Source organism: Toxotes jaculatrix, chromosome 17 (genome assembly GCF_017976425.1).
Source record: "Toxotes jaculatrix isolate fToxJac2 chromosome 17, fToxJac2.pri, whole genome shotgun sequence".
Classification (NCBI taxonomy): domain Eukaryota; kingdom Metazoa; phylum Chordata; class Actinopteri; family Toxotidae; genus Toxotes; species Toxotes jaculatrix.
Window position 1 is genome coordinate 6979523 of NC_054410.1, and position 11292 is coordinate 6990814.

The 11292-nt window shown below is 40.8% G+C and overlaps 1 protein-coding gene across 1 annotated transcript; it reads left to right on the top strand.

Moving 5' to 3' along the window:
* The first annotated feature begins 2532 nt into the window (after nucleotides 1-2532).
* On the top strand, nucleotides 2533-7856 carry nceh1a (neutral cholesterol ester hydrolase 1a). The gene is made up of 5 exons (XM_041061251.1): nucleotides 2533-2779; nucleotides 4663-4918; nucleotides 5424-5493; nucleotides 5828-5999; nucleotides 6097-7856. The coding sequence occupies exons 1-5, from the start codon at nucleotides 2639-2641 to the stop codon at nucleotides 6712-6714; spliced, it is 1257 nt and encodes a 418-aa protein (XP_040917185.1). The 5' UTR covers nucleotides 2533-2638; the 3' UTR covers nucleotides 6715-7856.
* The last annotated feature ends 3436 nt before the right edge of the window (nucleotides 7857-11292 follow it).

The following is an 11292-nucleotide window of genomic DNA, read 5'->3' on the forward strand; positions in this document are numbered from 1 at the left end:
TAAATCAACATGTTGTTTGCATAAAAGGAACAATTAGTCATTTTACAGTTGCTTATGTGCCTTTTTATTTGTTTTTATATGTTATGTGACTATTTCTTGGCTAGGAGTAGTAACTGTCTAGAGTCTCCACTGGTTGCCTGGTAACTGCCAGCCCTGAATTAGTCTATCACCCTGTGAAACCAATTGTCATTTTTACACTTTAGTTTTGGGACTGCTTAAACAAACAAAATACAGTGAGTCAATTAGTAAGCTTTAAAGGAGCTTTCTTCTTGGCTAAGCTAACCATGCTTTGCCTGTGGCCTTATACTGAATGGACAGACACAAGAGTGATATCAATCTTCTCCTCTAACCCTTGGCAAGAAAGTTGATAATCTCATTTCCCAAAATGCCAAACTGTTCCTTTAAGTACTGACAGCAATCTGGAGTTTATGAGTGGAGTCATTGTACAAGGTCATCACCCCATAACTTTTCCTGGGCAGCTCAACCACACAAACAACATAGTTAGATATTTCACCAATTTTTTCAATACGGACATTCATACACACATTTCCATTAACAAACATAATCAACTATTTTTTTTTTTTAATTAAAGGTATCACTGTGACATTATGGAGCTATCTTGCCTTGTCTTCTCCTGAGAACCCCACTCTGGTCTTCCTCTAGGGCTAGGCTAATCTGACATGGTCTAGTGGTCTGGCTGCTATGTTTTGGAAAACCGGCCCAGTACAGGGGTCAGATCCCCATCAGCTCTGATGTTTGTTTACATTCTCACAAGGGGCCACCAGGGACAGACAGTGGCCATTTAAATGTTAAACCGTGGGAAGGAAAAGGGACGATAAATAGCACAGAGAGAGAGAGTGGGACAGTAATACAGGGACTCTTTGCTCTGTCTTTGCTGTAGGCTGCAGCACTATTGACTGCACCGTGCTGCTCTTTGCCTTTCTGTGACTGTGACCTGGATTCAGACCAATCTTAAAAATCAGTCATGGGGAGTCACTGTGGCCTTAGTGGTCTAAGATGCATACCGTGCAGCCACATCGTCCCTGGTTCAAATTTGGAAGGGCAGCTTCAGCGCAGTGACTCCATTTCTCTCTAGGAACACACATTTTCTATTTAGTTCTCAGCTGTCTTGCACTGTAATATAGCAAAATGGCCAAAAGAATGATCTTAAAAACAAAGAAATCTGTTGATATAATGCCATTGCTGACATTGATTTAACTGCACTCAACAAATTTACCAAGTTAGTTTTGATTATTTTTTAGTGGTTTTGATCTTTCAGTGACTGCTCTGCTTAGTGTGCTGGCCCAATGGAAATATTCAACCCTGTTGATTTAGCTCAACACTTTAGCTTGAAAAAGATCTTTTAAAAATCTAAAAACAGATGGAGAGACAAAAAGTAAGATTTGAAAGTACTGTAGAGTGATCAATAACCTGTGAACAGCGATGAGTCTGACCTCTTGCCAACAACTTGCATCATTAATGCCTTCCAGTGAGACTTCAGTCCAATATTGATATCTTCACATGGAAAGGAATCAAATCAGTGAAAAGTGTGCACTTTTATAAAGTTTCAACTAACAGTATTTAATACTGTATGATTTGCAATAATTATTGTAACTGGCCTTTACAGGAATTTGAAACGTTTAGATGTTCAAAATGTACCAGCTTAGTTGATAATTAAATAATAGTGATATATTTATACAAATATATCATATTTATTCATTAACTAACATGCTGTGTTTAAAAGGAATGGACTCACTTTGGTTTCATTAGCCATTATTAGAGAAAAGATAGTGTTATTTTTGCCAAATTGCCAGTGTCCTCTCCTCTATATCATGTCACCTCACTTCAGTGATCACATCTTCACTTTACATTGTCTGACAGAAATATGGATAAATTTCATGTGTGGGTTCCTGACTGCAGTCTGCAGCTCTATTGTGCCTCGCTGTGGTCACATATATGTAATACAACTTCGGACCTACTGTCAACGGTCACAGAAAACTCAATTTCCCAGATACCCATTCGCAGGTTCTCGACTACTAACCAAAATAAAAGGGTGAATCTAAAGAAGAAACTACTCGTTTGGTGAAACTTCGTTCAGGCTGAAAAAGACCACAACCATACAAAAAAGCCCCCGATTATTTCTAGTTTTGAAATTAGAAATAACAACCATCTTCTCTGAATCTTAAGTGCTACGACTAAAGACTTTCATTCACAATTCACAACAGATTTCCTTGTATAGGTAAAAGCTGAATTAGTAATCTTCCAAACTTTCCACGAGAGCTAATGCGTTTTGGTGGAAACCTTTCTGTCAGTTAAATAAAACAATCTAGTAAAATAAAATAAAATAAAATAAAATAAAATAAAATAAAATAAAATAAAATAAAATAAAATAAAATAAAAATAAAATAAAATAAAATAATCTCATATTTGTGAAGGTTTTATTTTGAAATTTGTCAGAGGAAGTGTTTGATTCCACGCCTATCAGCTTTATACAAACGTTTCTAGTGATAATGCCAGAGTCTGGTTGGCCCTCCCAGATTCCCTCAGACCTGCAGAGTTAAGTCAGCAAGTGTCAGAGTGGATGTGAGCACAGGTCTTGCATGAGTCCCTGGACACACTTAAGCTGTCAGATACCAAGATGCGGCTGAAGCCAGTTATCGTTACGGTGTTACTCACGCTGGCGGTGGCTTATTACGTTTACGTCCCGCTGCCCGATGCCATCCAGGAGCCGTGGAAGCTGATGATGCTGGATGCTGGGTTCCGCGCAGCGATGCATCTGGTAAAAGAGGAGATGGTTTAAGTGGGATTAAATTCTGGTGCATGCAAGGTGGACTGCATCAAAAACAGGGAGATGCTCTGTGTGTGCAACTGCAGTTATGATCATGGTCTAATCTGCACAAAAGCTAATTTTTAGCCAAATTTTTTTTAAAAAGTGTTATTGACAGGAGTTGTTGTCTACTACAACTATTACTACCAATAGCTGTGAAATAGTGTGACAGTGATTGATCGCAGAAACTCATAATCTCAGCACATAAACACACCTTACCTGTGCAAACCTGGACTTTAACCCTTCCTACTAAAACCTTGAGTTTATGTTAACCTTGAAAAGTGCAGCTAGAATATAGTAGTGTGTTTGTTGACAAGGCTAAGAAAGATAATAATATCACAACCTGCACCTTACAATGTGTATTTATTTGAATTTGTTGCAGATAATATGAAATGTACACACATGTGATATGCAGAGCTGTAAAATCAGGAATCTGAAGCCCACCATGGCCTGAATATCGTACCATTATAAATGTGAGTCATGTGTTGTCAGCAGTGCTTCTCTTCACCAGATGACAGCATGTCTTTTCATGGCTGTATTGATTCTGGCTGATTAGTAACAGCAGGATGAAGCGTACAAACTTTGTGAAAGAGCTTTTTCAGTTCCTCAGTGGTTTGATTTTGAAATTTTCACACTGTCACGGTGCTAGTCTGTTGCAAAGCAGTCATCAGGGAGGGACTTTGATTCTGGCCTTATGTGAGGACAATGAATTCTTCACCTTCACCTTTGTTCTACATTTTGGAAGTGGCTGTATGGGTAAACAGTAATGGTATCAGTTGCATATTGCCACACTGTGTGAGAGAGGCTGCTGAATAAAAGTAATTTAATATTATGTACATGTATTTTGTATACTGGGACTTTCTTTACCAAACATTTTGAAAAAAAAAAAAAAATTTAAATAAACTGCTGTAACTTGTTAACAAAGCATAATCCTAATTCAGGCCTTTTTAAAAAAATCAAATTCAGTTAGCAGACTGAACTGCTATATGGACTGACAATACAATACTGTATAGTGTAAACAAAAAACACTGATATAAGCAGTTGAAGTAAGTATACAATACAGTACCAGCTGTGGATCAGTTTTTGTTAGTATGAAATGCTCTTTGCACTCAGATTGAAATACTTATGCGTTCAAAGTGCAGTCAGTTAAGTTATACCAAGGTACATCCACAGGCATCGAGCCAATGCAGTCCAATGCTTTGTCAATGTAGTCATAAAAATCAGTGTTTATGCTTATATTAGTGTCACAACAATCCAGATAAAAATTATTCCAATGATTTACTCGCAATGAGGTACACAGATTTGAAACGGGGGGAAAAGGGAGCACTGGTCTTGGATCTGTACTCAGGGTCAGCAGATAACCCGAGTAGCCGAGTAGAGGTTTTTGAATCGATATAAAGAGAGAGGGAAAGTTGGAAATTCAAAAGTGGAATTTCTTGTCATATTAGTAGAATTTTCAGCTGAAGAAAGTGATAAAATTCATATTATGATGAAACTATCAGCTGGCTGGGTCTAAGCCCCCACTGTGCCAAGCAGCTGTGTCTTTTGGCCTTGGTTGAACATGAGTGTTGAGACAGTCTGAGAGGTTTTTGGGGGAGAGGGCAGACACAGATAAAGTGCAGGCGGGCAGAGGTGACTGGGTTAGACGGTTGTGTCTCAAGTTTCTGCCAAGAGATGAATGCATTTTGTCTTTTCCCAAATTCTGTTGTTCCGCCAGCAGTTTTCACTCTTTTGCCTAAATATACCTTAAACCTTTCCTTTCTGTCCAGAGAAGCTACACTTGAGGTGTAGCTGATGGAGTTTGATTTACTTTCTCCTTCCTTCTCTGTCTCCAGGCCTCTCTGAAGGATTGGCTGGGCTTTGACCATTACATCAGGTCTATCAGGAAGTCCACAGACGGCTTTGAGGGCATGATGACGGGGCTGGAAAGTTCTGAGTCTGGTGGAGGGGTCATGCCCGGAGTGAAGGTCAGCGACCTCACTTTTGTCGGTATCCCGGTGCGAGTTTATGAGCCCCCAGCTGGAGGGGAGGGCCATCTGAGGAGAGGGTTGATGTATTTGCACGGGGGAGGCTGGGCGCTCGGCAGTGCCAGTGAGTACAGACATTACAGAGAACTGCAGAATTTGAGACCGTAGTCTTTTTCACCACACAATTACAACGTTGTTTGCACTACAAGTGCAGATTGTTTCAATAATGTCAGTAACACAATATGCATAAATATTTCTTTTTACCCAGTATTCAGATAGAAAAAAAACAAGGGTTAAGGGTTTTGTTTTTCATAATTATGCATTTTAAATGTGCTACAATTGCAACAATAAACACAGCATTAAGTTAATGTTAAGTTTTGTCCTTTAAAACCTGCAGATAACTTGTTTGTGATATGTTACATTTTTTCCAAGAGGACTGATTTGTCCGGACTCAACAAGAGGAGTTTGCGTAGTCCATTTTTCTTGTGTGTGTGTCTGTGCGTGTCTGTGTGTGTGTGTGCAGGTGTTTGTGCTTTCCAGTAACTTTTCAAATAAATCAATGGTTCAGCAGCACATTACCTTTGTTCATTTGACTTTTCCACTCTCCTCCATCCTTCGCTGTCCCTCAGAGAAGGGGTCGTATGATGCCATCAACCGCATGGTTTCGGATGAGCTCAACACCGTTGTGGTCTCTGTTGAGTAAGTGTGCCTCGTCCTGCAACACCGATCTGCTGTTTCAACATTTCCTCTGCTCACAGAGAAAGAGACTGACTGCTGTAACAGTGCTACACTCTGAGAAATAGAGAAACATATTTGAACATTAAGTCAGACTTTAGAAAACTTTCTTCAAAGCCACATGAGATATTACTGGTGGTTTGACAGGTTGAGTAGTACTCCTTGCGAAAAGTAAACTGATCGTCATGTGGAAAATAGGTGCAGTTACCCTTCAACTATAGAACGTGTTTACAATCACATGCTCCGAAGTACTACTACACTGCAAGTACATTATTATTTGTAACCATTGTCTGTGTAGGTATCGTCTGTATCCAGAGGTGCAGTTTCCAGTGCCATATTTGGACTGCCTTGCTGCTGCCAAACACTTTTTGACTCCAGAGGTTCTGGCCAAGTATGCAATCGACCCCGAGCGTGTGGCCGTGGCAGGAGACAGTGCCGGAGGAAATCTGGCCGCTGCAGTCGCTCAGGAGGTAAACAGAAGCCACCTCCTGTAGAAATGTGTGTCACGATGTAAATATGATGCAAGGGATTAAAGTGGAAGGCCTCGTGTGTCTGTATTTTCTCCAGATTGCCATAGATGACACTGCGAGTGTGAAGTTCAGCATCCAGGCTTTGATCTACCCAGCCCTCCAGATTCTGGACTTCAATACGCCCTCCTACTTGCAGAACCAAGATATACCCATCCTCTACCGGCCCATGATGGTTCGTTTTTGGCTGCAGTACCTCGGTGTCGACCTCTCCCTGCAGCCCCAGTTTCTAGCGAACAACCACAGCTTACATCACTCAACCATCACCCCAGAGGTGAGGGCACGAGTGGACTGGACCATGCTCCTAGCCCCAAAGCACAAGAAGAACTACAAACCTCTCGTCGCGGAAAAAGGTTCACAGGGGCTTGTGAAGGAGGTGCCAGGGCTGCTGGATGTGCGGGCGTCACCACTGCTGGCAGGACCAGAGGTTTTAGCTAAATGCCCTCGAGCATACATCCTAACATGTGAGTATGACGTGTTGAGGGATGATGGGCTCATGTATGCTCGGCGCTTACAGGACGCAGGAGTCTCGGTAACCAGCGACCACTATGAGGACGGCTTCCACGGATGCTTCAGCTTTACAGTCTGGCCAATGGACTTTGACGTAGGGAAGAGGGCAGTCAGAAGTTACCTCAACTGGCTGCAGAATAACTTGTAACAGTGTATATGTCACTGTGTGCAAATGAGTAATGGGTGCGTGCATGTGTGCGCGTCACTGATACAATTGCACTAGCCCTTGCTTTGAGAATTATAGACTTGCTTAAGGGCTTGTACACATGCTCTGTGTAAAAATACAAAATCTAAGCTCAGGGCCCTCATGCAAATGCATATACATTCACACACACACACACCACCTTCAGCAGTTTACAGTCTATTGTCAGCAGAGAAGGACAAATAAAGTAACATTAACATGGCTAACACTGTGACCAGCTAACAAGAATACATAATAGATTCATAAAGACACTCGACATCACAGCCACAAGCTTTCCACTGAAGGACAAATTCATAAGCTCGTTCCACACTCATTCATATCCACACTACAAACGCAGAGTTGTCAATGAACTTAAATTTTAGAATAAAAGTATCATAAACCCTTGATCAAGGCTCACGTTAGTAATGGTTGGTTCTCTTTTTGTGGTAAGAAAGAACAATGTTCGTATCAAACACAGGACAGATAACATTTTTAAATTCTTTTAAATGAATCCTCTCCACAAATATTAGGTTATTCGTTACCTTTCTTGTGGACAGCATTTAACATTTTGTGTGTCTGACAACTCACCCTGCTGTAGTAAACACCCATCTTGCTCTCCCTGCACTACAATAAAGTGATGTCTTCCCTGGAAAAAACGATGCTGGCACTTTACAATCTCAAGGAAAATGCACTATTTCCTTCAGTTTTATTCCATCTATTATTTCCATTGTGTAAGGTACAGGATACTCTAGTTATCTGAACATTCTCGTAGGCTATGACGAATGAAATGTTTTGTGATTCAAATGCCTGAACAGGGATAACGATGGAACATCACTGAATTCACCTGTCAGTAGCAGTTCCACAAAGCAGGGGTATATCATTCCCCCCATATGGGTTCTACTGGATTGGCAATGGCTATAGAGCTGTCAAAGGTCTTTGTCAGATGTCTGCATGTATGAAATCACTCCAGACACGGTGGAAAACGTAACATGCACAACATCTGAGGTGCAACAATCATTCAAACTGAGAATTTTCCTTTCACTTGTCTTGGTTCTTCCGACTGTTGTCATTTAGTGAAGGATGTCAATAAAAACACAAAGTCAAACTTATGAAACAGATTTTTCTATGTAGTAGTTCATTAACAAACCACAATTCCACCTCCACAGACACTGTCGATGCACCATTGGTTTGTGGTTTTCTGTATGTCTGTCACACATAACAGACATACTGAATATTCAAGGACTTCTGTCAGATATGATAAAAACGTGGGCCTCAGAAAAAAAACAACAACAACTACACATTGTTTGTAGTTGTGTTGGACAATGCCTGTTATTCACTACTTCACTGTCTGTGGACAATTTAGACATTTGGGAAAATAAATGTAAAAAGATTGTATTGATTTAATACTCAGTATAATCATCCAGCCTACAGATTTATCTTATGCCACTTTTAGCGGCTCCAAATTTGGAGGCTTATGTATTACTGCACAACAATACTTGTGAATTGCAATTTGGTTTTCCTCTTCCGCTAATCACAAATGTTTTCACAAGTGGGAAGCTAACTCCATGAGGTCTGACTTAAACACACAACCATTTATTAAATAAACATGTTAATATTGCAGAAGGGACTGAAAAACACTGTGGTTTTGATGACACATCATAATTACTTTGCTATTACCAGAGAACACAAAGGCTCTCAAAACTGCATCAGCTTTCAGTAATTGTCATGCTCCGACTGTTCAGACACGTTTTTGCTTTCTCACCTCAGGGGCATCAAGAGTGCATTCCTGAGTCACTAAATCCAGCAACATCAATAATCAATACAACAGTGCCCTCCAGTGGTCTGATAACAGCATGGAGTCTCTGTGTTCCTAATGCAAAGCACATTAGTATTTATATTTATGTGATTCCAGTGGTGGAAAGAAACTAAAGTGGTCAACATTAGCTCCACCGCAACCAGATACAACAGAAACATGCTACTTATGCATTGATACATCCGTAACGATAATGCGATAATAAAACATGTAGAAATAAAAAACTCACAGGTCCCTTATGTCTGTATGACAAGTCCACAACAACTTACAAGCATACCTGATTCTAACTTAGTCTAACCCTAACTCTCAATCTAAAATCAGACTGTACTTTTAGATTTTATTGTGTGCCTCTTGAACAATGTTCAAAATAATGATAAAAATGAAGGATTTCGAGTTAAATATTAAACTGTCTGTGGTGGCTGTTTTCTATGCTCCCATGTTCATGTACTGTAGTTTCCAGAGAAACACCCTTCCACTGACAGGCTAAGTCACTGGCAACTGTGTGTGTGCACTGTGCTGCTGTAGCATTTTTCGGCACTAGTCTTTGTTTTATAAAGGAGACAATGAGCAGCTGTAGCACGCAGATGGGAAATTAGGGAGATTCCATGACTTTACAGAGAGGAACGCTGGGAGGAGAAGCCCCAGGGGACAGAAAAGAGGAGTGGAGGGCAGGGGAAGGTGGATGGAGCGTGATCCGTCCTTTTAATCCATTATGTGTCTTCTGGGTATTATTCAGGCTCTTTGCTTCAGGGGGAAACTGGCTTCGTTTCCAGAGAAGCAACAGTCCTCGTGCTTTCCTGTTTCCAATTGTTCTTGTAACTGATTTCAGATTCAGGGTTTGGAAAATACTTTACTTTTTAAATCACCGTATATAATATGTTTCACAGTGACATGTGTTCCACACATATGTTTTTGATGCTTTTAGTGTTAACCAAAGGTTATTTTCCTGTTTCAAGGTTTCAGAATTTTAATCCTATTTATGATCAGCAATTTTTCAGCAACAGCCATTCAGTGTATTTACAGTCTGTGATTACCTTGCTATGTATTAGTGGTCGTTGGTTGTGGGTTGAGTCTGCCATTCTGGTGCTGGACTGAAACAGTCTTCACAGGCAGGGGGGATTCACAGGAAACATGCATGTATCAGCCTCACTGTTTTCTGTTCTTTCTTCCCATAGCCATAGCCAAAACTGAAATAGAATGCAGAATAAATAAATGTAATAAATGAAAAATCAGCCAAGCTTTAGAGGTGGTGGTAGGTGGATTTTGTTAAGCAAAGATAACTGGCTCCAGGCATCATGGTAACAATCGTCTCATCTAACTCTGGGCAACAAAGAGAATAAGCGCATTTCCCAAAATGTCAAACTATTCGTTTAAATTTGAAAGGCAAGAGGATTGACACCAGCCAGGGCCTGCTGCATGTGGGCGTGTCTGAGAGAGGTCAAAGGTCACCAGCTGATTGGAACTATCAGAAGAAATAACACAGGTGAAAAGAGATTTAAGAAAAAGTTCAAACAAAGTGGAAAATAATTGTGATTTCCACATTTACACTTAGACAATAACTCTACACACACATTTCTACACATGGTCTCTCTCTCTCTCTCTCTCTCTCTCTCTCTCTCTCTCTCTCTCTCTCTCTCTCTCTCTCTCTCTCTCTCTCTCTCTCTCTCTCTCTCTCTCTCTCTCTCTCTCTCTCTCTCTCTCTCTCTCTCTCTCCTCTCTATCTCTCTCTCTCTCTCTCCTCTCTCTCTCTCTCTCTCTCTCTCTCCCCCATGGGATTGTAGACAGGCATTTATCTCAGGGTGTCATCTTTCCTGCCCGAGGCCAGACGGTCTTAATATATCACTCACCTTCTCCCCTTCCTCCCCCTGACAAGCCTGGGAATTGACTCAAGTGAACGCAGGAACCTCTTATCACCTTCTCTTCCGCATCATGAGATTTTAATCACTGAGGGAATCAAAGCAAAGACTTCTTTTGCTCAGATGTGGGGCTCGCACTTACGACTACATTTTCCGAATGATTTGAAGCCTCATACGTGACGCTGTGAACCTGCTGTTGAATTTATGGTGCGTGTGACTGACTGTGAGAACACTGGCTGCATACGTGCTACCATGATTAAATCTTACAATTTTAAAACACAGGTACTGATTGTTGGGAGGGTCATGAACATCCAGGACCTGTGAACTCCTTCAACTCCACTCTCACTTCCTCACACTGACAATGGAGCTGGGGTTAAAGGTGAAGGAATGAAAGTACAGGAAGTACCAGGAATCACTCAAGTTCTGCAGATTGAATGACTCCCCTGTGACAAGTAGTACTTAGGGCTACACTGGAGCACTAACAATGGCGGGTCATTTGGCACTGATCGGGAAGCCTTCTCTCAGATCACTTCACAATGGCAGGAAACAGAAGGAAAAAAGACCTTTTTTTATCTTACTTTTCTTACTTTTAGGTGCTGATAAAATGCTCCCTGCACCACGCTGATATCCAAACTCTCAAGCAGTGATGCTGCGTTCAGGTGTCCCATTCAAGATCCTATATCTGATTTTGACTGCCATACATTCAAGTCACTGTGCATTCAAGTGCTCTTGGCCATATGACAATGTGGATTTTGCCTTCTTAAGAACTTAAGAAGGCAAAATTGTGAAAATGAAAAGATTAACAGAGTGAAAATGGAGTTAAATTACAGACAAAAAGTCAATTATCTTAATAAACCACTTCAGCTTTTAGCACTG

Bases quoted from the DNA above. Each gene is read 5' to 3' on its own strand.
- nceh1a (XM_041061251.1), top strand. From the start codon at position 2,639: ATGCGGCTGAAGCCAGTTATCGTTACGGTGTTACTCACGCTGGCGGTG. The intron at 2,780-4,662 runs GTAAAAGAGGAG...CTCTGTCTCCAG, and splicing joins TCCGCGCAGCGATGCATCTG to GCCTCTCTGAAGGATTGGCT. The intron at 4,919-5,423 runs GTGAGTACAGAC...GCTGTCCCTCAG, and splicing joins CTGGGCGCTCGGCAGTGCCA to AGAAGGGGTCGTATGATGCC.